The sequence below is a fragment of the Mauremys mutica genome, chromosome 7, assembly GCF_020497125.1.
Source record: "Mauremys mutica isolate MM-2020 ecotype Southern chromosome 7, ASM2049712v1, whole genome shotgun sequence".
NCBI classification, from domain to species: domain Eukaryota; kingdom Metazoa; phylum Chordata; order Testudines; family Geoemydidae; genus Mauremys; species Mauremys mutica.
This window is the reverse complement of record NC_059078.1, coordinates 101,073,795-101,095,477: the sequence shown is the minus strand read 5'-3', so window position 1 is coordinate 101,095,477 and position 21,683 is coordinate 101,073,795. Positions and strand designations below refer to the sequence as shown.

Genomic DNA, 21,683 nt, shown 5'->3' with positions numbered 1-21,683 from the left:
TTTCAGTTACACAGGAGAGCAGTTTTATTAGGTTGCCAAAAACTGTACTTTCCATTATAGAAGATTCTTCTGACCTTTTTTGTAAAGCTATGTCACTCCATTGTTTCCTTGTATGCAGCAGGTCTTTGAAATTTGGCAGGGAGAAAGCCCTCAGATTAGAAGAGTGCCTTTTCTTGGTGCCATGAAATTCCATGCAGGTTAACTGAGGGTATGTCTACACAGTGAGTGGCAGTGAGTCTCAGAGCCCAGGGTGACAGACTCAGGCTTGTTCTGCAGCACTAAAAATAGCCGTGTAGACATGCAGCTCAGGCTGGAGCTTGGGTTCTGAAGCCCAGGGATGGGGTGGGTCTTCAGAGCCTAAGCCACAATTGTCTACCCAGCTATTTTTAGTGCCGCAGCAGAAGCCCAAGTCTGTTGACCTGGGTACTGAGGCTTGCTATGTAGACTATTCTGAGTTATAAACTGTTTTAAAACTCTCCACTTTCCCTTTTTTTTAAAAAAACAGAATTTGTGTTTAGCTTTTTCCTTTTAAAAAAAACTTAGGAAATTGCATGCAAAACATTGCTTAGAAGAATGTTATATAGGTTGCAAAATCAAGTTAGAAAATGCCAAATTTACAGTTGCCTGTACAACTGTAATGCTTTATGTTACAGTCTGTCATTACATAATCACACAGCATTTTCCCCCAGCACCTTTGCCTCGTTTAATGCACAACATGGATGAAGAGAGGGGCAGAATTAGTGTTCAGGGACGGCTCCAGGCACCAGCGGAGCAAGCTCGTGCTTGGGGCGGCAGATTCTACGGGGCGGCATTCCACCCAATGCTAGGGCGGCACAGCAGGTGTTTTTATTTTTGGTTCCCCGATCCGGCTGCCCTGTAGGGCGTGGAGGAGGGGAGCGCCCTGCAGCAAACTCAGCAGGGCAGCCCACGTCCTTCCCTCCCAGCCAACCAGAGCGGCGCAGAGCCCTCCCGACAGACAGCGCGGCGGTCGGGGCCGCGGGGCGGTCAGGGCTGCGGGGTGAGTGCCCCGCGGAAGTCCTGGCCGCCCCCCTTCTCTCTCTCCCCCCGCTCCCTCCTTCTCCCCCCCACTAGACTGGGCGTGCACTCTGCAGCACAGGGAGTCCCCCTGCACCCTGGCTCCGGCCACCCTGTAGGGTTTTTTTGTTTTGTTTTTTTCCCCTGCTTTGCCGGCCGCGACGTTCCCGCCCCCCACACACTTTGCCGCTCCAGCCGCACTGTTTTTTTTTTTTTGAGGGGGGGGTTGTTTCCTCCCCCCCGCTTTGCCGCTCTGGCTGCGCCCCCCCCTTTTATTTTTGGCTTGGGGCGGCAAAAAAGCCAGAGCCGGCCCTGTTAGTGTTTTACAGTTTCCTGTGCATTTGACATTTTTAAACTTTTGAATGCTTGACTTCGGCCTGATCTACAGTTGAAAATTTTACTGGAATAACTCTTTTGGTTAAGGAAGTGTTTTTTAAAGATATGTAGTTATATTGGCAAAAACCCTAGTATAAGTGCAGTTATATTGCTGTAAAGGAGATTTATGTCCGTATAATTTTCTTTTCCCTGTGAGAATAGCTACTACCTGTATAAATCTCCAATGGTACTATATAACTGACCTCAGTAAGGAGGCTGAACTCTCAACTATCCCGGCATAGTTAAAGCGTTACAACTTTCTAATGTAGCCAAGCTCTTTGTAACCTTAATAACTTTCCTAGTTTTATGTAGGTAATTTTAAAAATATTGTAAACATTTAAATGTAAGCAGCCATATTCTAGTCTGGTAGCAATTAGACAGACCTATGTGTGCATTCATAGGCTGTGGTTGCACTTCACGCTGTTAAAAAGTCCTCTCAACCTCATACTTCACAATGCACCTGAGGGATGCACAAATAGCCTATTAATGCAGATATTGCTGTTGTGGCTTACCGCTAAAGGGCATCCATATTTATAAAGCACAGTCATGACTCATGGCACACAATATTAGAAACAAGCATGTAACTTCACTTAGTTAAATAAAAATAGCTCAAGCCAACTGACTACAGTGAATACCTGAATTTCACCCTCACAGAGTTTGGAAAAATTTGAATTTTTAAAAAAGTTAGAGATCATCATTTTGTAACCTTCAAAATAAAGTATGTATTGAACATTAATTGTAGATCCAGTTATGTTAATAAAAATCAGATTGTTTCTTTATTTTCATGCATTATAGCCTAGCGGGAACATAAGGTAAAAGCAAATTCACATCCTGAACTTTAATTGCACAGACATACGAAAGCTCACTTAGGAATCTGGGACTATGAAGGACCAAATTCAGACTTAGCATAAGGGTGTGTAATTCCACTACTTTTGCCAAGTCTTCATTTGGCTCCAAGGTTCAGATCCTTGTGCAAGTCATAGAAACAGAGGACTGGAAGGGACCGCAAGAGCTCTTCTAGTGCAGTCTCCTGCACTCAGTGCAGGACTAAGTATTATCTAGACCAGGGGTCGGCAACCGGTGGCTCGCGGCTCGCCAGGGTAAGCACCCTGGCGGGCCGGCCCAGTTTGTTTATCTGCCGCGTCGGCAAGTTCGGCCGATCGCGGCTCCCACTGGCCGTGGTTCGCACTCCCAGGCCAATGCGGGAGGCAGGAAGCCGTGGCCAGAACATCCCTCGGCTCGCGCTGCTTCCTGCCTCCCGCATTGGCCTGGGACCGTGAACCGCGGCCAGTGGGAGCCGTGATCGGCCAAACTTGCTGACGCGGCAGATAAACAAACCGGGCCGGCCCGCCAGGGTGCTTACCCTGGCGAGCCGCAAGCCACCGGTTGCCGACCCCTGATCTAGACCAACCCTGACAGGTGTTTGTCTAACCTGCTCTTAAAAATCTCCAATGATGGAGATTCCACAACCTCCTTAGGCAATTTATTCCAGTGCTTAACCTCCCTGACAGTTAGGAAGTTTTTCCTAATGCCTTTGCTGCAATTTTAGCCCATTACCTCTTGTCCTATTCTCAGAGATTAAAGAGAACAATTTTTCTCCCTCCTTGTAACAACCTTTTATATACTTCAAAACTGTTATCATGTCCCCCTCATTCTTCTCTTCTCCAGATTAGACAAATCCAGTTTTTTCAATGTTCCTTCACAGGTCATGTTTTCTAGATCTTTAATAATTTTTGTTGCTCTTCTCTGTACTTTCTCCAATTTGCCCACATCTTTCCTGAAATGTGGCACCCACAATGAGACACAATATTCCAGTTGAGGCCTAATCAGCGCAGAGTAGAGCTAAGGAATTATTTCATGTCTTGCTTACAACACTCCTGCTAATACATCCCAGAATGATGTTTGCTTTTTTTTTTGCAACCGTGTTACATTGCTGACTCATATTTAAATTGTGATCCATTATAACCCCCAGATCCCTTTCCACAGTACTCCTTCGTAGGCAGTCATTTCCCATTTTGTATGCATGCAACTGATTGTTCCTTCCTAAGTGGAATAGTATGCATTTCATCATATTTACTTCAGACCATTTCTCCAGTTTGTCCAGATCATTCTGAATTTTAATTCTATCCTCCAAAGCACTTGCAACTCCTCCCATCTTGGGAGGCTTATAAGTGTACTTTGTATGCCCTTGTCTAAATCATTGATGAAGATATTGAACGGAACTGGACCCAGAACTGATCTCTGTGGGCCCCCTCTTGATATATGCCCTTCCATCTAGACCATGAACCACTGCTAACTACTCTCTGGGAATGGTTTTCCAACCAGTTATGCATCCACCTTATAGTAGCTCCATCTAGCTTGTATTTCCCTAGTTTGTTTATAAGAAGGTTGTATGAGACAGTATCAAAAGCCTTACTAAAGTCAAGACATACCACATCTTCTGCTCCACGTCTCCATCCACAAGACTTGTTACTCTGTCAAAAAAAGTTATTAGTTTGGTTAGACATGATTTATTCTTGACAAATACATGCTGACTGTTATTGATCACCTTATTATCTTCTAGACGTCTGGAAATGGATGGCTTAATTATTTGCTCCATTATCTTTTCGGGTACTGAACTTCAGCTGACTGGTCTGTAATTCCCTGGGTTGTCCTTATTCCCCTTTTTATAGATGGGCACTATATGTACCCTTTTCCAGTCCCCTGGAATTTTACCCATCTTCCATGACTTTTCAAAATAATCACTAATGGCTCAGATATCTCCTCAGTCTCATAGACTCAGACTTAAGGTCAGAAGGGACCATTATGGTCATCTAGTCTGACCTCCTGCTCAATGCAGGCCACAGAATCTAACCAACCCACTCCTGTAACAAACCTTTAACCTATGTCTGAGTTATTGAGTCCTCAAATCATGGTTTAAAGACCTCAAAGTGCAGAGAATCCTCCAGCAAGTGACCCGTGCCCCACGCTGCAGAGGAAGGCGAAAAACCTCCAGGGCCTCTGCCAATCTTTCCTGGAGGAAAATTCCTTCCTGACCCCAAATATGGCGATCAATTAAACCCTGAGCATGTGGGCAAGACTCACCAGCCAGCACCCAGAAAAGAATTCTCTGTAGTAACTCAGATCCCACCCCATCTAACATCCCATCACAGACCACTGGGCATATTTACCTCCTAATAATCAAAGATCAATTAATTGCCAAAATTAGGCTATCCCATCATATCATCCCCTCCATGAACTTATCAAGCTTAGTCTTGAAGCCAGATATGTCTTTTGCCCCCACTACTCCCCTTGGAAGGCTGTTCCAGAACTTCACTCCTCTAATGGTTAGAAACCTTCGTCTAATTTCAAGTCTAAACTTCCTAGTGTCCAGTTTATATCCATTTGTTCTTGTGCCCACATTGGTACTAAGCTTAAATAATTCCTCTCCCTCCCTAATATTTATCCCTCTGATACATTTATAAAGAGCAATCATATCCCCCCTCAACCTTCTTTTGGTTAGGCAAAACAAGCCAAGCTCTTTGAGTCTCCTTTCATAAGACAGGTTTTCCATTCTTCGGATCATCCTAGTAGCCCTGTACCTGTTCCAGTTTGAATTCATCCTTCTTAAATATGAGAGACCAGAACGGCACACAGTATTCCAGATGAGGTCTCACCAGTGCCTTGTATAACGGTACTAACACATTCTTATCTCTACTGGAAATACCTCACCTGATGCATCCTAAAATCGCATTAGCTTTTTTAACGGCCATATTACATTGGCGGCTCATAGTCATCTTGTGATCAACCAATACTCCAAGGTCCTTCTCCTCCTCTGTTACTTCCAACTGATGTGTCCCCAATTTATAATCAAAATTCTTGTTATTAATCCCTAAATGCATGACCTTGCACTTTTCACTATTAAATTTCATCCTATTACTTACTATTACTCCAGTTTACAAGGTCATCCACATCTTCTTGTATGATATCCCAGTCCTTCTCTGTGTTAGCAATACCTCCCAGCTTTGTGTCATCTGCAAACTTTATTAGCACATTCCCGCTTTTTGTGCCAAGGTCAGTAATAAAAAGATTAAATAAGATTGGTCCCAAAACCGATCCCTGAGGAACTCCACTAGTAACCTCCTTCCAGCCTGACAGTTCACCTTTCAGTATGACCCGTTGTAGTCTCCCCTTTAACCAGTTCCTTATCCACCTTTCAATTTTCATATTGATTCCCATATTTTCCAATTTAACTAATAATTCCCCTTGTGGAACCGTATCAATGCCTTACTGAAATCGAGGTAAATTAGATCAACTGCGTTTCCTTTGTCTAAAAAATCTGTTACCTTCTCAAAGAAGGAGATCAGATTGGGTTCGCACGATCTACCTTTTGTAAAACCATGTTGTATTTTGTCCCAATTACCATTGACCTCAATGTGCTTAACTACTTTCTCCTTCAAAATTTTTTCCAAGACCTTGCATACTACAGATGTCAAACTGACAGGCCCATAGTTACTCGGATCACCTTTTTTCCCTTTCTTAAAGATAGGAACTATGTTAGCAATTCTCCAGTCGTACGGTACAGCCCCTGAGTTTACAGATTCATTAAAAATTCTTGCAGTCCCAGAAAATTAAAAGGCTCTCCTCCCTATCAACTGAGGAGGGGTGACTACAGGTCAATCAGGTTCAGCTGAGAAGGGGTTACCTGGGGTCAATTAGGATCAGCTGATTCCAACTAAGGGCTGCCTGAGACCTTTTAAAACCCTCCCCTGTTTGGGGAGAGAGAGAGAAAAAGAGTCACGCTGCCGGTAGGCTAGGAGCAGCAAGACAGCAAGACTCACCAGGAGGGGAGGCTGTATTCCTTCCCATAAGGGAGAAAAACAAGCCCAAAAGACTGGCTGAGAGAAGGAAAGGACTGCCCCTGTGCAGCCAAGAAGGACTGTTTTTACCCAAGCCCATTTCAGCAAGGCCAAAAACAGCTAAGGCTGGTGAGACCGAGAAGGTGCCTTGCCACACTACCTTTAAATATGTTTCCAAAAGTCAAATTCTTAAGGTTGCCTTGTGATAAAGTAGATTGATTTAGTCAGAGGTGAAAGTAAGCCGAAACGGCGTACCGGCCATGCTGGACTGGACCGGCTTCTCTGGCGGTGATTTAAAGGCCGTTGTGGGGAGCCCGGGGCCCCTTAAATCACTGCCGGACCACCGCTACCCCGCAGCAGCCAGAGCCTGGGCCCTTTAAATCACTGTCAGAGCCCTGCCGCCTTGGGGTAGGAGCAGCAGGGCTCCCCCGGTGATTTAAAGGGCCCGGAGCTCTGTGGCAGCTAGAGCCCCAGGCCCTTTAATTTGCCCCTGAGCCCTGGGGCTCCCAGCTGCCTCTGCAGCTGGCAGCTGCGGGGTGATTTAAAGGCCCTGGGGCTCCCAGCCACAGCCGAAGGCCCTGCCCCTTCTAGTTGAGGCCACACCTCTTCTGGTTGAGGCCCTGCCCCCACTCAGGACTCCAGCGTACTGGTAAATCCTTTAAGTTACTTTCACCCCTGGATTTAGTTAATTGGTTTCCTCATAGATTAGGAGTTTTGTTCCCTCCTCTTACTCCACTTACCCCAATTTAATACCCAGCACAAAACCTATTTGCTCAGGTTTAGTGTATAGAATGGGTGAATCTGACATATATTGAGTATAGGTTTACTTTAAGAAAGGCTCTCCTCTCTATACTGGAATTTTAGCAAAACAAAATTGACAAGAATTACAATATTTGTTTACCAATTTGGACCTAATTAGAGCTTTTACTTCCAAAGTATCAGAAATGGAAAGTTAACAGATTTGTTGGGAAGTGTGCAAGACAAACTTTAAAAAAAACATTTTTAATGTTTAAAAATTGACATTTACAAGAAATTGTGGTAAGCAGCACCATCTAACATTACCTTATACTGAGTAATTGTTTGTTTCCAAGGTTGTTTGTTCCTCTTTTCACAGGACGCTATCCAAAGTTAATATTCCATTTTGAGCTCAAGAGAAACATCTTGTATTTCATACTAGAGACATATGTACCATCCATCTTGCTAGTTGTACTCTCCTGGGTATCATTCTGGATAAGCCAATCATCAGTTCCAGCCAGAATCTGCATAGGTGAGTAACTGAAAAAACAAAACAGAGGTTGAAACAATAAAAGGTGTTCTTTGTTGCATGGTACATAGCATTCATTTCCAGAAGTTGTGAAGACTTCTGTATTTTAGGCAATTACTTCTTCGGTTTGCCATACATCATGTAGATTCCCCTTGGATTTTTATTTCTGTGTATTATCTAACAAGGAAAATGTCCTGGAAAGCCATAGGGAGTCTAGATGGCAGAAAAGCACAAAGAACATTCAGTCATTCCTTAACTCACTTCAAAGCATTCAAGTACAACGTGTTGCACACAAGAAAGAATTATGAGGTATTTGTGAGGATGAACAATACATACTAATTAACACAAGAATAAAGGAAGATAAAGTACTGTAAGAGACTAAAATAACTCATTTTAAATGAGAGAGAGAGATGTGGAGTTGGGAAGAAGAAGAAACAGCTGCCACAAGACTGAAATGTTCGGAGCAGAGGAGAAACAATTACAAGATATATAGCTTCATGCTTCTGGATTTGTAAGAAGGAAAGGTGTCCATACAGAGTGAACACAGTTGAATAGAGTGGTGTTGGCACTGTGTGTGTAAATTCATAGAAATGCTCTCTGTACCTACTTTCATGTGAATGCTACGCAGCAGAGATGCAAGATAATTACATTGTGGTTATAAAAAATCATTGTGAGCCATCTTTGTAATCAGACCATTTGCATAGTACCGTAGTAATCACAAGTGTACAGCATGAGTCATTTAAGTTCCTCTCATTTTAGTTTACAGACTCTCTGGATTATTAACCTTGTTTCTCTTTTTTTTTTAAAAAGTGGATTCAAAATCTTAAATATATTTAAAAGTCTTATTTCTAGAATATCCAGCAGTAAATGTGGAAATGTGGTTGCATACACTGAACAGCTCACATTAACCATAAAGCTCAGAAAACACTAATTTACAGCTATTCCAAATGCTGCATAGAATGCCATAACACATACCACTTTTTACCTCATTCCTTGTGTTCCGCAGGTGTCACAACAGTGCTTACCATGACAACTCTCATGATGGGAGCCAGGACTTCACTTCCTAATGCTAATTGCTTCATAAAGGCAATTGATGTATACCTTGGTATTTGTTTTAGTTTCATCTTTGGGGCTTTGTTGGAGTATGCTGTGGCTCATTTCTGCACTCTTCATCGTTCCAATTTGAGGGTACTCACAAAGGTATTTAAATTTTTAAATATTTGATTAGAACGAATACCTAGGGAACTCCTTGTCAGGAGAGTACATTACCTGCATTAGCATTAATGGGAATTGTACAGAAATTTAATGGAAATGTTTCTTACAATAAGGACACTAAAAGGCACTATGGGTCTGACAAAAACTAGGGAATTAAGCACCCTTGAACTCCAGCTCTGAATTTTGCAGCTCAGGCCCTCTTTACTAGAGGACACTTTATGTCTCTCAATTATATCCACACAACCCAATGACAGTAACAAAGAATAGTTCATGAATCACTGAAGTCTTTGGCACTATTCTTGTGGCATTTATGTTGCAGCTATATGTAGGAGAAGGCATGGAATTGTCTACCCCAGGAGGAGGAAAGGCAAAGTTTGGGGCTGTTCCATGCACACAAGGGGATAAGCAATCTGCCATATCCATTAAGGAGAAAATTACTTCCCCGGATGAATACTCCTTGCTCTGCAGAGCGGCATGGAGTGAGTGGGGCAGGGCCATAGCTCTGACTCTGCCTTACCCCATTTTAAATGCAGGGACTGCTACTTCAGGAGGCCCTTACATAACTACACAAGAGTTTGGCAATCATCTGAGCTGTCTGTACAAAGGCCACTCACAATCTGACTCTTGCCATGACCATAACTCTCAGTTTAGATGTAACTGAGGGCAGCATATTTGGGTCAGAACCATTTACTAACATTTCCTCTAACAGCTTAGGAAATTATTTTTGTAACTTCTTGTCTTCCACCTTGCTTGCCCAGGTATTAAGCTACTCCATCCCTTGAACCTGCCCGGGGCACATGCTACATGATATCCTGACCTTTCTATGGTCTCTAGTTCGAAGTGTCTGTTTCCCATATAACCCCATTCTTAGCAGCAGTTACAATCACTACATTCACAACTCAATGCCCCACGCTGTTGGTCACAGCAGTGGAAGTGCTCCTGGTGAGGACATGCACCACCAAGAGAAAAAGCTAGTGTGGATATGAAAAATCACAGTAACTACTGTGGTGGCATTATGTCGACCTAACTTAGGTCAACTTAATTTTGTAGTGTAGACAAGGCCTGAGCAAGGCTAAGCCATGTAGTCTGAGGGTATTCTCTGGGAATGGTTGCAAATGCAGAGGCTAAGGATTTGTTTGGCAAGCTGGGTGTGGGTAATAGAGAGGCATAAAGCCAAGAGAGAGCCATCTGAAGGCGAGAGAAGCAGCAGTGAGCATGGAGCAGAGATAGAGCTCCTTGGTCACAGAAATGACCCGAGGACCAGACTTAGAAATTGTGAGCAAGGAAACTGCCTGCTGCTGTTTGTTCCCATTGTTTTCAGGGAAATAGGACTTTGTGCACAAATCTGATTCTGATTACAGAAACTGTGCATACAAAATTGCAGAATCAAAAGACGACAAAGTTGAACCCATTTTGTAATTGTAGCCTTAAACAATGAGTAAGAATGATCTGTGTTGCACTCTGTTTTAGTATTTAAATAAGAGCCAGCATTGGTTAAATTGGCACATTTTAGTCCTTTGGATGCGCTGGGGATTTACGGTTTAGAATATGAACTGTGAAATAGCTAGCCATATACAGACACCTGCAGTAGCAAGCTCCATGTGAGCCATGATCAGCACAGACAACATCAAAGTCGATCACAAAAACTGATGAATCACCTGCTGTATGGAAATTCAAGCATGATGTCCCATTCATTTCAATACAGTTAGCCCACTGCATAACAGTCTGAATAAACCATTAGGTTACCTTTCAAAGGCCTTACACCTTCCTTTCTTCTGTATGAAGGACAGAACCTACCTTTATGACTAAAGAAACCCTTTTGACCCTTTCCCCTGCATAAAAGAAAGGGATCCTCATCTAGCCTTATTTTTTTAAATTGAACTTTGGATAGAGAACAAGCCTGGAAACTTTCATCCTGAAAGAGGAAAGTGCCACAAATTGAAAATTGGATAATAGTGGAAACACTCAGTCTTATATCTATTGGTCACACCTGCTGCAGCTACAATGCACAGCATCATGTTGCCTTTACAAACATTCTAAATTGGCTTGGCAAAGGAATCTCCAGGTGCACCAGATACCATGACACTCTTGGATGAAACACTTAATCTTGAAAATCTATAATATTCAGCAGAAGTGACATCTTTCCTCCTGTCAGCGGTTGGATGTCAAACACTTCAGTTAATATAAACAGCAACAGCAGATAACATATACAGTACTTTTCAGCTCTCATACAGTATCATTTCATGGATGCTGCTGATTTTTGTATTCAAACAAATCCCTTCATAGTGCCATCTGCTATTCTCTCACTAAGAGCTGGGAGTGAGAGAAGAGTCAATGGTATCACATTTAAAAAAATACAGCTGCAGTTGAACTCTCTCTTGAAATGCAAGGTTTTCATAAGGTAAAACAGCATAATTATTCTTCTCACAAAGTACCCCAAAGCCCCTCTTTTTCAGCAGTCCCCCAACATCCCTGATTTGTAAGGCAGGTACCTATTTGTAGTTCTGTTGTAGAGTCTCTTCTTTTCACAGGTGCAATATGATAATCAAGCTGGTGCTGTAAATGCGTCTTTTATGTTCTGTGAAAAAAGAGTGGCTTGGAACCAGCAACAGGAGTGAGACATGCACCACACCATAGACAGCATTTTCCACTCAAGTTTTAAGGGCTTCCTAGGGAAAAGAAATAAGTTAAGAATAGCCTAATAAAGCAAAAGCCACCTGTGAATCGTTCACATGTGGCTGTGTAAAAAGAAAAATGGCACATAGGCGGTGTCCTTTCCTGCTGTGCAATAAAACTGTAATTCTGTACAAGTTTTATTTGACTTTACCTGGGTGAGAAATCAAACTTTAAACTGAACAATGCACTAACTCCCACCATTTTAAAAACACAGATGTTGTTCTGCTCCTTTTCTCTTTCTAATAAATGAGAACCTGGGAACAGTCAGGTTTCTTCTGAGAGGTTTCTTGATTTTATTAACTTTTGAAGTGCCAGTTACAATCATTATGACTCAGCCTTGGTGCTTTGTTTAAAGTGTCGGAGACACTGCTGGGAAGGATTTTCTTTGGAATCATGAGAACGATGTTGTGCTGAGAACAGTTTTTAAAGTAGAATAGCTAAGAAATTGAAATGTGTAGTAGAAATAGGTTCAGAGTAAAACTCCATAGCTAGCATTTCCTCAGGCAGTGTTTAAAATCCAGACTGGAATTTTATGGCTTAATCTTATCTGTGGTTTATAAACATATTTTTAATCTCAGTTTTTTATTTCAAATTACTGACATTGCTGCAAGAAGCTATACTGCAGATGAAAGGAATATTTGCCATCAGGTGCATTTTCTGGGAAAACCCATTGTGTTGTGCATGGTTTATCTCTGTCAGATGGAAGATACTAGATTTTTCTGGCAAATTGAAAAACAAAAATGACAGTGATGATTTTTCCAGTTCCTTCTATTCTGTTTCACTGACTCACTGCATTTTACTTCTAAATCTGAGGTAGAATCCTGACCCCATTGAAGTCAGCAGCAGAACTCCCATAGATTTCAAAGGGTCAGGACTTCAGCCACGAACTTTCTGGCTCAATGCTCTCTCCAATCAAAGCAAAGGAAAACCCCTCGAAATATTTGTGTAGGGCTCAACAAAGCGCTGCCCTGTTTCAGCAAAGCTCTTAAGCATGTGCTTAACTTTAACCCACTGAACTTTAAGCATGTGTTTCAAGTGCTTTTCTGAATCAGGAACAGAAATAAGGGATTATGAAATATTGAAATATTCATTTAGTTGGGAGGTTCATTCCTCCTTCCTTATCCTTGTCAGTGCTTTATTATTTTTTAAAATAGATCAACCTTCATCATGAGCCTAAGAGGCTGAAGAATAGTCAGCCTACTGTGCAAAGAGTAAGATTCTCTCAAATTCTGAGGTGCTTGAACTAGCTAGCTAGATCTAGATCTACCCCTAGATCTAGCTAGCTAGATCTAGGGGTAGCTGCAGCTCCACTGATCTTCTGCTAAAATAATGATATACTCCTAAACAATTCCTAGCTGCTGACAGTTAACTTGATCTTTCCAACAAAAAGATTGTTTATCCCCTTTGATACATTCAGCAGATTTCATGCTCACTTTAATGTTTGATGGAACATTTCTGTACAAATCTAGTTTTCCTTTACACTCAGATTTGAACTTTTGCCAAAAGCTGCCATGTAAGTCATTGTATTGTCCTTGTATTTGGAGACTTTGAAAACTGACAGTAGCTGCTTCCATGTATGTGTATACCCACTAAAATCAGGTGTGCACTACAAAAAGAGAGTCATAGGGAAACCTAATCATTCAGTTCAGTGTAAATGTAAATATATGTGATAAAACGTATGCTTAAGTGCCTCTATCCTGCTGTTTTATTTCCTGTCAGGATGAGGATGAAGAGGTTGAAGAAGAGATTAATGGAGTACTGGCAACAATTGCAAACAGTTGTAATGTCTCTGACAAGATTAACAAGGTTGATTCAAAGAAAAACATCAATACCAGCAGTAACAGAAAAGACGAGAAAAGTAAACACAGTGGGTGTAGTTCACCAATGACAGTGATGAAAAGACTCTTCTGTATCTCTGACTGTTTCTATGTTAAAAACCCATACCACATAGACAACTATGCCAGACTCTCTTTCCCATTATCATTTATCATAATAAATGTATTTTACTGGGTATATTATTTGTATTTCTAAGTATTTTAAGCTATAAAACTGTCATGTAAATTAAGGTAAGACATAATGAGTACAGTTGGGAAAGTTGCATTGGTTTTGTCAGAGTAACATTTTTATTTTACAATGCAGTATGGCTAGAGCCCTACCAAATTCATGGCTGTGAAAAATGCATCACAGACCATGAACTCTGATCTCCTCCATGAAATCTGGCTATTGTAGGAGAGGAGCAGAGCTGAGGGCACCCCAAGTTGGGGGCTCCTACCATGTGCTGGGTTCCAGCTGCTAGTCCTGGCCTAGGCTGGGGAAGGACGGGACTGGACTTCTTCCCCGTCAGGGGCTGCTCCTGGAGGCAGTCAGATCCATGCTCCGGGAATGTCCCCCAGCTGCAGGAAGCTCCACAACTGCTGGCTGTGAGCCTAGCTCTGAAGGCAGTGCAGAAGGGAGAATGGCTCTCAGCCCCTGACCCGGGCGGAGAGGCTGGGGCCCCAGCTGTCAGCCCCAGACCTGGGCAGAGAAGCTGCTAGGAAAACCCAAACATATAGTAACCAACCCTCCATATCCTGCAACCCTCACTTCTGCGCTGCTGTTGGTCAGGGGCGTCTCTAGTAATCCGCAGGGTGGCATGCCGCAGGGGGCACGCTGCCAGTGGAGGGTGCACTGGTCCCGCGGCTCCAGTGGAGCTTCCGCAGGCATGCCTGCGGGAGGTCCACCCGAGCCGCGGAACCAGGGAACCGTCCACAGTCATGCCTGCGGGAGGTCTACCCGAGCCGCGGGACCAGCAGACCTTCCGCAGTCATGCCTGCGGGAGGTCCGCTGGTCCGGCGGCTCCAGTGCACCTCCCGCAGGCATGGCTGCAGAAGGTCCGCCGGACCCGCCTGCCGCCCTCCTGGGAAAATGCCGCCCCACGCGCGTGCTTGGCGCGCTGGGGTCTAGAGCCGGCCTTGCTGTTGGTGGCCGCATTGGCTTTAGAGCTGGGCACCTGGCTCTGGCTACCCAGCTCTGATGGGTAAGCAGTAAGGGTGGCAATCCCACAACCACCCTACAATAGCCATGTGACTCCCTCATGACTGCCTTTTGGGTCAGGACCCCCATGGTTACAACACTGTGAAATTTCAGATGTAAACATTTGAAACCCTGAAACTGACTATTTTTAAAAATCCTATGACTGTGAAATTGACCAAAAATGGTGCATTTGGTAGGGCCCTAATTATGGTAAAAACTTGCCTTTTATCAAGTAGTACTTGAGTTTCAGGTTAAATTACTGTTCATCTGTTAAATTACTGTAGTATAAGATCTGTTACTGTAAGTTACTATAGTCCAAAACTGACCTAATTTAGCATGCCTATCTCTCTGTGTACTATTTATCAAAAGCCAACAAGTTCTGTTTTTAAATGTTACATGTTGTAAAATGAGAGAGCTATATAACACTAATTTCTGCACTGCATTGAATATATTTAAAAATAAAATCAGTCAAGTTATTTTTCTGTTATGTTTCCATCATTATGTTCCCTCTGGCTTTGTCAGTAATGCATACATCTCCAAGACTATCATGTAACAACACTTTTCTCACTAGAGATTAAATTTTTTTTTGCTTAACAGCAAATAAATGGTTTGAGGGATTGAACTATTAACACAAGCAGGGGCGGCTCTAGAAAATCCGCCGCCCCAAGTAGGGCGGCGCACCGCGCCGCCCTTCCCCGGTCCAGCGGCCGGGGCAGAAGTGGCTGCGGACCGTCCCGTCGTCCCGCGGCTCCGGTGGAGCATCCGCAGGCATGCCTGCGGGAGCTCCGTCCGAGCTGCGGGACCGCAGGAAGAGGGGACCCTCCGCAGCCATGCCTGCAGCAGGTCCGCTCGTCCCGGGGCTCCGGTGGACCTCCCGCAGGCATGACTGCGGAAGGTCCGCCGGAGCCAAATGCCGCCCTGCCGGCAAAATGCCGCCCCACGCGCCTGCTTGGCGCGCTGGGGTCTGGAGCCGGCCCTGAACACAAGCCAAAACCACATGTAAGACTTTGCAAGATCACAAATAATTAGCAACACTGACCCCTAAAGACATGTAGAACTCCCAAAGCCAAAGAGCTTGGATCCAGATCTGTACTCTTCCCAACTGAAGAGATGTTTAGATGGGTTGTTTAGGTGTGGGCCAGTCTCTAATGGAACATGGCCATTTACACCCTCCCAGATAACCATTACGCCAGGGCTAAACCTGATGTGCTTCATTTAAAGAGACAACTTCCCTTTCAATCAATCAATCTCCATTGACTATTTCACCTTTATTTAGCATAACGCAAAAATTCTAACCAATCTTAGTTTTCACATGCAGTAATTTTCCAATTGCAAACTGATAGTCTTACACAGCTAAAATTGTGACCTGGCTAACAGAATAGTTGATGATAAATCTTATAAATCATTCTAAATAGTAATTCACAGCAGCGGTAATATTATGGAAATTATTGGGTATATGACCCATTTTTATATTGCTACACAAAAGTTCAGAAATACTGTCTCTCGTCAGCTACCTAGAATACACTGAGCAGCTCATGTGTGTGTATACTGTATATCATGAAAAGTGCAGTGATCTGACAAGTATTTTATATTATAATGCACACATATATGTACTTGTGCAGAATATTTACACTGATGGGTTCATATCCACCCATCAGTTTTCTACTTGTGAGGGAAGACATCACTACATGTTATGGAGGAAAATTCCATGTTCTTAATATCGCACTGGTTTTCCGCACCCCTATTAAGTCAATGGGACTGATACCATCAGTTCAACAGAAGCAGGTGTAAGCCATTATTTAGAACATATTTGATATAGTCCCGTATATAACAGTTGAGTGTTTTTAAAAAACAAGCCAATGAAAAAGACAATCAGTTGGGCCCCTAAGTACCTTTGAGGATCTTGGCCTTGGTGCCTGATTTCTAAGGCCTCACAGGCTTTTGTGTCAACAGGTACTGCAGAAGGGTAACTCCAGATTTCTCCTCCTATAACCCTTTTGAAGGAATAGGGAGAGCCTACCTTTGGTCTGAGGGTTTCTGAGTTCAGCATGACCTCTCCTGCCATTCATATAAAAGAATGTGGAAATGATAAACCAAGGTAAGAGCACTTGTATGAAGAACAAGAAAAATACGACCTCTAATTCATATTCTGGGATGTCTATCAGTAGAATAGTCTCAATAATTATATATTATAACAATGTCAAAGGGAACAATTTTTCATTTAACATACTGAATTTATGGACCTGACCCTCCAGTCTTTATTCATGCAATGGATTCCAAGAGAGCTGCACTTGAGCATAAGCTGTGGGACTGGGCTTTATTTGGGATCCACTTCCAGGTTTGTTTCCCTTCTGTTATTTCAGCAGAAAGTATAAAATAAAGCTCTGTATTTGGATTTCCAAATCTATAGCTTAAATTCATCTTATATCTTTTTGAATAGCCATTTGTATTTGGCAAATTGGTTACATTAACATAGTAAATTGGGGGAGGAGGTTATTTTTGCTAGAATCACAAGATTACCCCTTTGGGTAATATAACTTTAAATTAATTTAGAGACAATTCGCAGTAAATGTCCTTTTTGAAAACTGTCTTCAGGTCAAAGTGATTTTATTTGAAGTGCAAAATCCTATAATGGAATCTGCTCTCCCACTGATGTGCTAATAGTAACAGGAGTTAGACATGGAAATTTCCCATGCATTCATGAAAGAATAAACTGAAAAGCCATCTTATGTATAATTATAATTTACATAATTCTGTATTAATGACAAATTCATAAAAACAAAACTTGATTTGGCATAAATGGATCTTAAGCAGAAGCAGTTGTAATCTTCTGGGACAGGGGAATGGATTTCAGCGCATTGCATGAAGAATTAGCAGCAAACCTTGTATGATCCCTCTCACACACAGCATTTATCCCAGAGTGGCAAGTGACCATCTCCAGGCTCCTGGGTAACTTGCTGCAATAGATACTCTAAATACATGAAATTTATGGAAGAAGTTTTGAAGATAAGATATGAGGGCTAGAGCAGAGATGAGTAAGTCTGGGCTGGTACTAAGACCAGAGGCCGCAATACAAGCTCAGATGTCTAAGGTAGAGAAAAAAAAATGGTCTGATTTTCACAGGTGCTGGGATGTAACTGAGAAAGGCTCTATCTTGATATATAACTAACATCACCTGAGATATTTTGCTCGTATGTCTGTCTGCTTATTGTGGTCTTATTTATTTTGATTGTAATCTCTTCAGGACGGACTGTTTCTTACTATGTATTTGGAAAGCACCTAGCATATTTGGGGAGCTACTGTACTTCAGATGAATAAATAACGAGGGACACCAAATGTGCAAAATTATACATAATGGTAGCACTGCTACCTGCTGTATACAACTCCCAGGCTATTGGCTATTCTAGGATGAGTCACTCTCTTGGCCTTGTTTTTTCTTGAAAAATTCCAGAATTTTATTTTTGCTCTGATGCAGAAGGAAAACAAATTTTGAAACCTCAACATTTTTCATGAAACAGAATGGTTGGGCCAGTTTCATTCAAGACCACTAGTAGCTTGAGGATCTCATTTATCTTTGTTCTTCTGTATACTGTTCCCAAGAATTACTATTGAAGCATCATCTTCGCTCTCAAACTAGGGGAAAAGCAAGCCAAAGAAAAGCCAAGAAAAAACAAACTTCACCCAAAAACTCAAAACAAGCAATCAAAAAAGCCACACACAGAGGAAAAGATATATTATACAAACCAAAAGGGATTACAAGAAACTAATTAAACTGTCCCCTTTCTTCTTCCCACTAAAATATTTTGCCAGTTGAGTGGTGAAGCAAGGAGCCCTAGAATTACAGTGAAGAGAGCAATCCAAGGAGACCACTAAAGAACTTACTACTATTGGTACAGTTCACTTCATGCAGCAGTAGATGGAGCTAATTAACTACTCTTCATGACTGGGTGAGCAGATATAAATGTCAAATCCTCGTTATGGATGGCTCTAGGGGAAGGCTGTTGCAAGCTGACATCTGTACTATGGCAACTAGGTCATGTTTGCAGTGACAGATTAATTAAAAGCAAACAAAGCAACATTGTCAGGTGGACTACTGGGAGCTCTTGTTTTCTATTCCAAGTTCAGATGTTTTGGTCCTCCTTATAAATCCAGACTACCCTACCTAGCTATGGATTGTTTAAAGCACCTATATGCTCACCACTATTTACCTGAGTATAAACTGACATCATAACCATAACACTTGGTGATTTACTGATGCGAACATGACATTTTCTTTATCCCTATCACTCTGAACATGGCTAATTCTTCCCATGGGTTGTCAATATGCCTCCTCTATTATTATAGTCTTTCCAGTTCAGTCTGACAGCTGCACTACAGACTGATTGAGGACTATACTGTTTTTCCTAAAAAGATTTAATAATCCTGAATAAACTTTTTCAAGTATTTCACTGCATTACTGCTAACAATTCACAGTACTGGGATCAACATAATTTTAAAAGACAACACAATTTTTTTGGAAAAGTTTTCCTACTTAGAGCTTACTGAAACATTGGGAGTCTGAACAGCAGGATTCTATTAGGCTGATTAAACTGATCACTGCATGAACATATTATCCCAACCTGGCTGATGAACACTAGAATGAACTCTGCTGTAAATTCTTGCAAGTACTGATGTTAGCTGCCTCTAAATTGTTATCAGCAAAGACATTAAAGAATTTTTACAAGGAAAAAGCACCAACAGTTTTGGTACTCATATCTGATTCAAGAGGTTCTCTTTTCCATCTGATCAATCCGACATTGCCAGATAGGCTTGATACTGAATTTGAAGCCTCTGTAAGACATTTACCATTACTTGTTTTTGTTTTTATAATTAGGAAACAGGATCCACTTTAATAATACTGCCAAATTCAACTTTTCATCTGTTTCCCTCTGGAGTCATCTTTCTTCCCCAACTCCAACCTGGTGACAGCATGGCAGGAGGGCTATTTGTTAGTATTTGAATCCCTGGATGAGAACCTGCTCCTGATTTGGGTTCTGTGCCAGATTTCAGACTGGAAGGGGTCTATTGACACCATTCAGTTCAAACGTAGCCAAAAAAAATAATCATGAGATTTTAGCATAATCAAATTTGAACACAAACCATAGCCCTGATTCAGTATCAAGCGCTAGTCTCAAATGAAACAATCCAAATTTAGCTTTTCTGCCTATACTCATCCATAACAATATTTTTAAATCATGGGCATTCAATTGGTATAGCTTCCTTTGACGGGTGATGGAAGGGTCTGAATTCTAAATAGGAGTCCAAAGCAAAGAGTCCAGTGTGACTTCTTCATCTTGGGAGGGAGCCAGAGCACAAGCTGACATAGCACCAACCTCGAATTTGGTTTGGCAATCCTGACACTTGCACCAGTTGGGGGGGGGGGGGGAGAGAAAACACAACAAAATGAATCTGTGAGATTTATTTACAGCCAGAAATGCACATTAATGTCATTTCCTGCACACGTCCCAAGCCTCTCCATTTGTATTAATAATGTTATTACTATCCGCATCCATTGTGTTTTATAAATAGCAGCAAACTTGCAAGAAAATATGCGAGATAGTGGATCCTGTACTCATTGTTTGTCATTTTGGATAACCTGGCTCAGACTTGTCTATGTCACACTTCTCCCCACGCACATTACAGCAGGCCCTCAGACCCATCTCTCCTTTTGTCCCAGACACCTCAGGAACAGAGAAAAGATGCCAGGAATGTGATCTAACTGGGCCCAACTCTGTGAGAACTACTAGGCAATAACTTTATCTAGTGCAGGTCATCCTTCCTATTGTAATTCATTCCACCTGTGGAGGGCTACCATCCAACACCAACCCCCACCATTGCAGGGAACCCTTATGAATGTTATGAGGGTGGCAAAGAGGGGTTTGTTTCCTCATTGTACCAGACATTAGGTGCCCAAATTCCATTCCACACCTTCTTTAGGAGGTGCCGTGTCCTAATCTGCATCCAATTCTGGTTTATCTGGGAACCAGGCCCCTCCCTTTTGAATGATTACCTGCTCTGGACATCTGCCACCAGGAGATGGTAGCAAGTTACTTGGCTGTCACCACAACATCCCTGCCAGATTCTCACATTATTAACAATTCCTTCCCCAATAGCCGCCAGAATCCTATCCACTCCCCATTCAGAGAGGGGTACCGCCTCTTCACTGAATAACTCCAGTATTAGGATATGCAAATTCACAATAGGCAACCATCAACCTTTTCTATTCATACAATTTACCCACCAGCTGATCTATCCTCTCATGGCCTTTTCTACGTGTGAAGGCCAGGCAGGCCTGCCAGAAACCTCTGCTGCAACATCTCAGGCCAGGTTACAATTACCCTTGGGAAAAAGATCAAGCTCCACTACCACCCCATCTCTCCTTGTCCTAATCCTTAGCTCCACCCAGGTATACACTGATCCCTTCACATGGCTCCTCCCTGACCAAAGAATGCAAGAGCATCATCCACTGACTGCAGAATGTGTCCCTCCATTCATGCCAACTCCCAGCTCCTTCACCACTAAAATCCAGCTGTGAATTTCCAGAACTGGCCACACATCTGCAGGCCAAATGTACAGTACCGCACTCACACATCTTGTCACCAATGCCTCTGACTTGTTCTCTTGATCCTGAAGGAAGGGATAAACAGGAAGAGTTTAGCACTTGTATACCACTGAATTATCCCTCCCAAGAGGGGCCTCTGTACTCTTGTATGCATTTGGATACCGCCATTGTTAGCCGGAAGCTGTTGGGCTCCAGTTCCAAGCTGTGCTGTGGATGTAACCACTCCAATACTGAACAACTTGCACTCTTTGATATCACCACAGACAGACACTTGCTTTTTTGAGGTAACTGCCTTCTCTGTGAAGAAAGAGTGGCCTGGCACCAGCAACCGCCACACAAAGCCAGTCTGTATGTACTGCTTTGACAGAGCCAGTCCCAGCCTCCTCACCTTCTTATAGCACTATGTCTTGCCTTGTCACTCCTCAGTTGTGGGTTTGGTTTTTTTATTCTTTAACATTATGAGTGTGTCTGTAGGCTTGGCCTGTCAAAAGAAAGTGACCTTCATAATTAAAAAAAAATGCATCAGACTAAAGTACAAGGAGCATTGGGAGTAGCCAAGAAAGCATCTTAATGTGAGATTTCCTCTAATTTGCAAGCCCTCACAGGAGGGAGGAGGGTGAAGGATGAATAGACTGATCATTATTCTGTGTCATTAATTTCCTCATAT

General features: G+C 42.5%; 1 protein-coding gene across 1 annotated transcript in view; it reads left to right on the top strand.

The window, feature by feature from the left end:
* The window catches only part of LOC123374600 (gamma-aminobutyric acid receptor subunit pi-like), a 51,939-nt gene extending 38,505 nt beyond the window's left edge, over positions 1–13,434 (top strand). Inside the window, exons 7-9 of the mRNA XM_045024718.1 lie at positions 7,363–7,515; positions 8,519–8,712; positions 13,123–13,434. Coding sequence (XP_044880653.1) covers positions 7,363–7,515; positions 8,519–8,712; positions 13,123–13,434 — 659 coding nt within the window. The remainder of the gene's footprint in view (positions 1–7,362; positions 7,516–8,518; positions 8,713–13,122) is intronic.
* Positions 13,435–21,683: the final 8,249 nt, after the last annotated feature.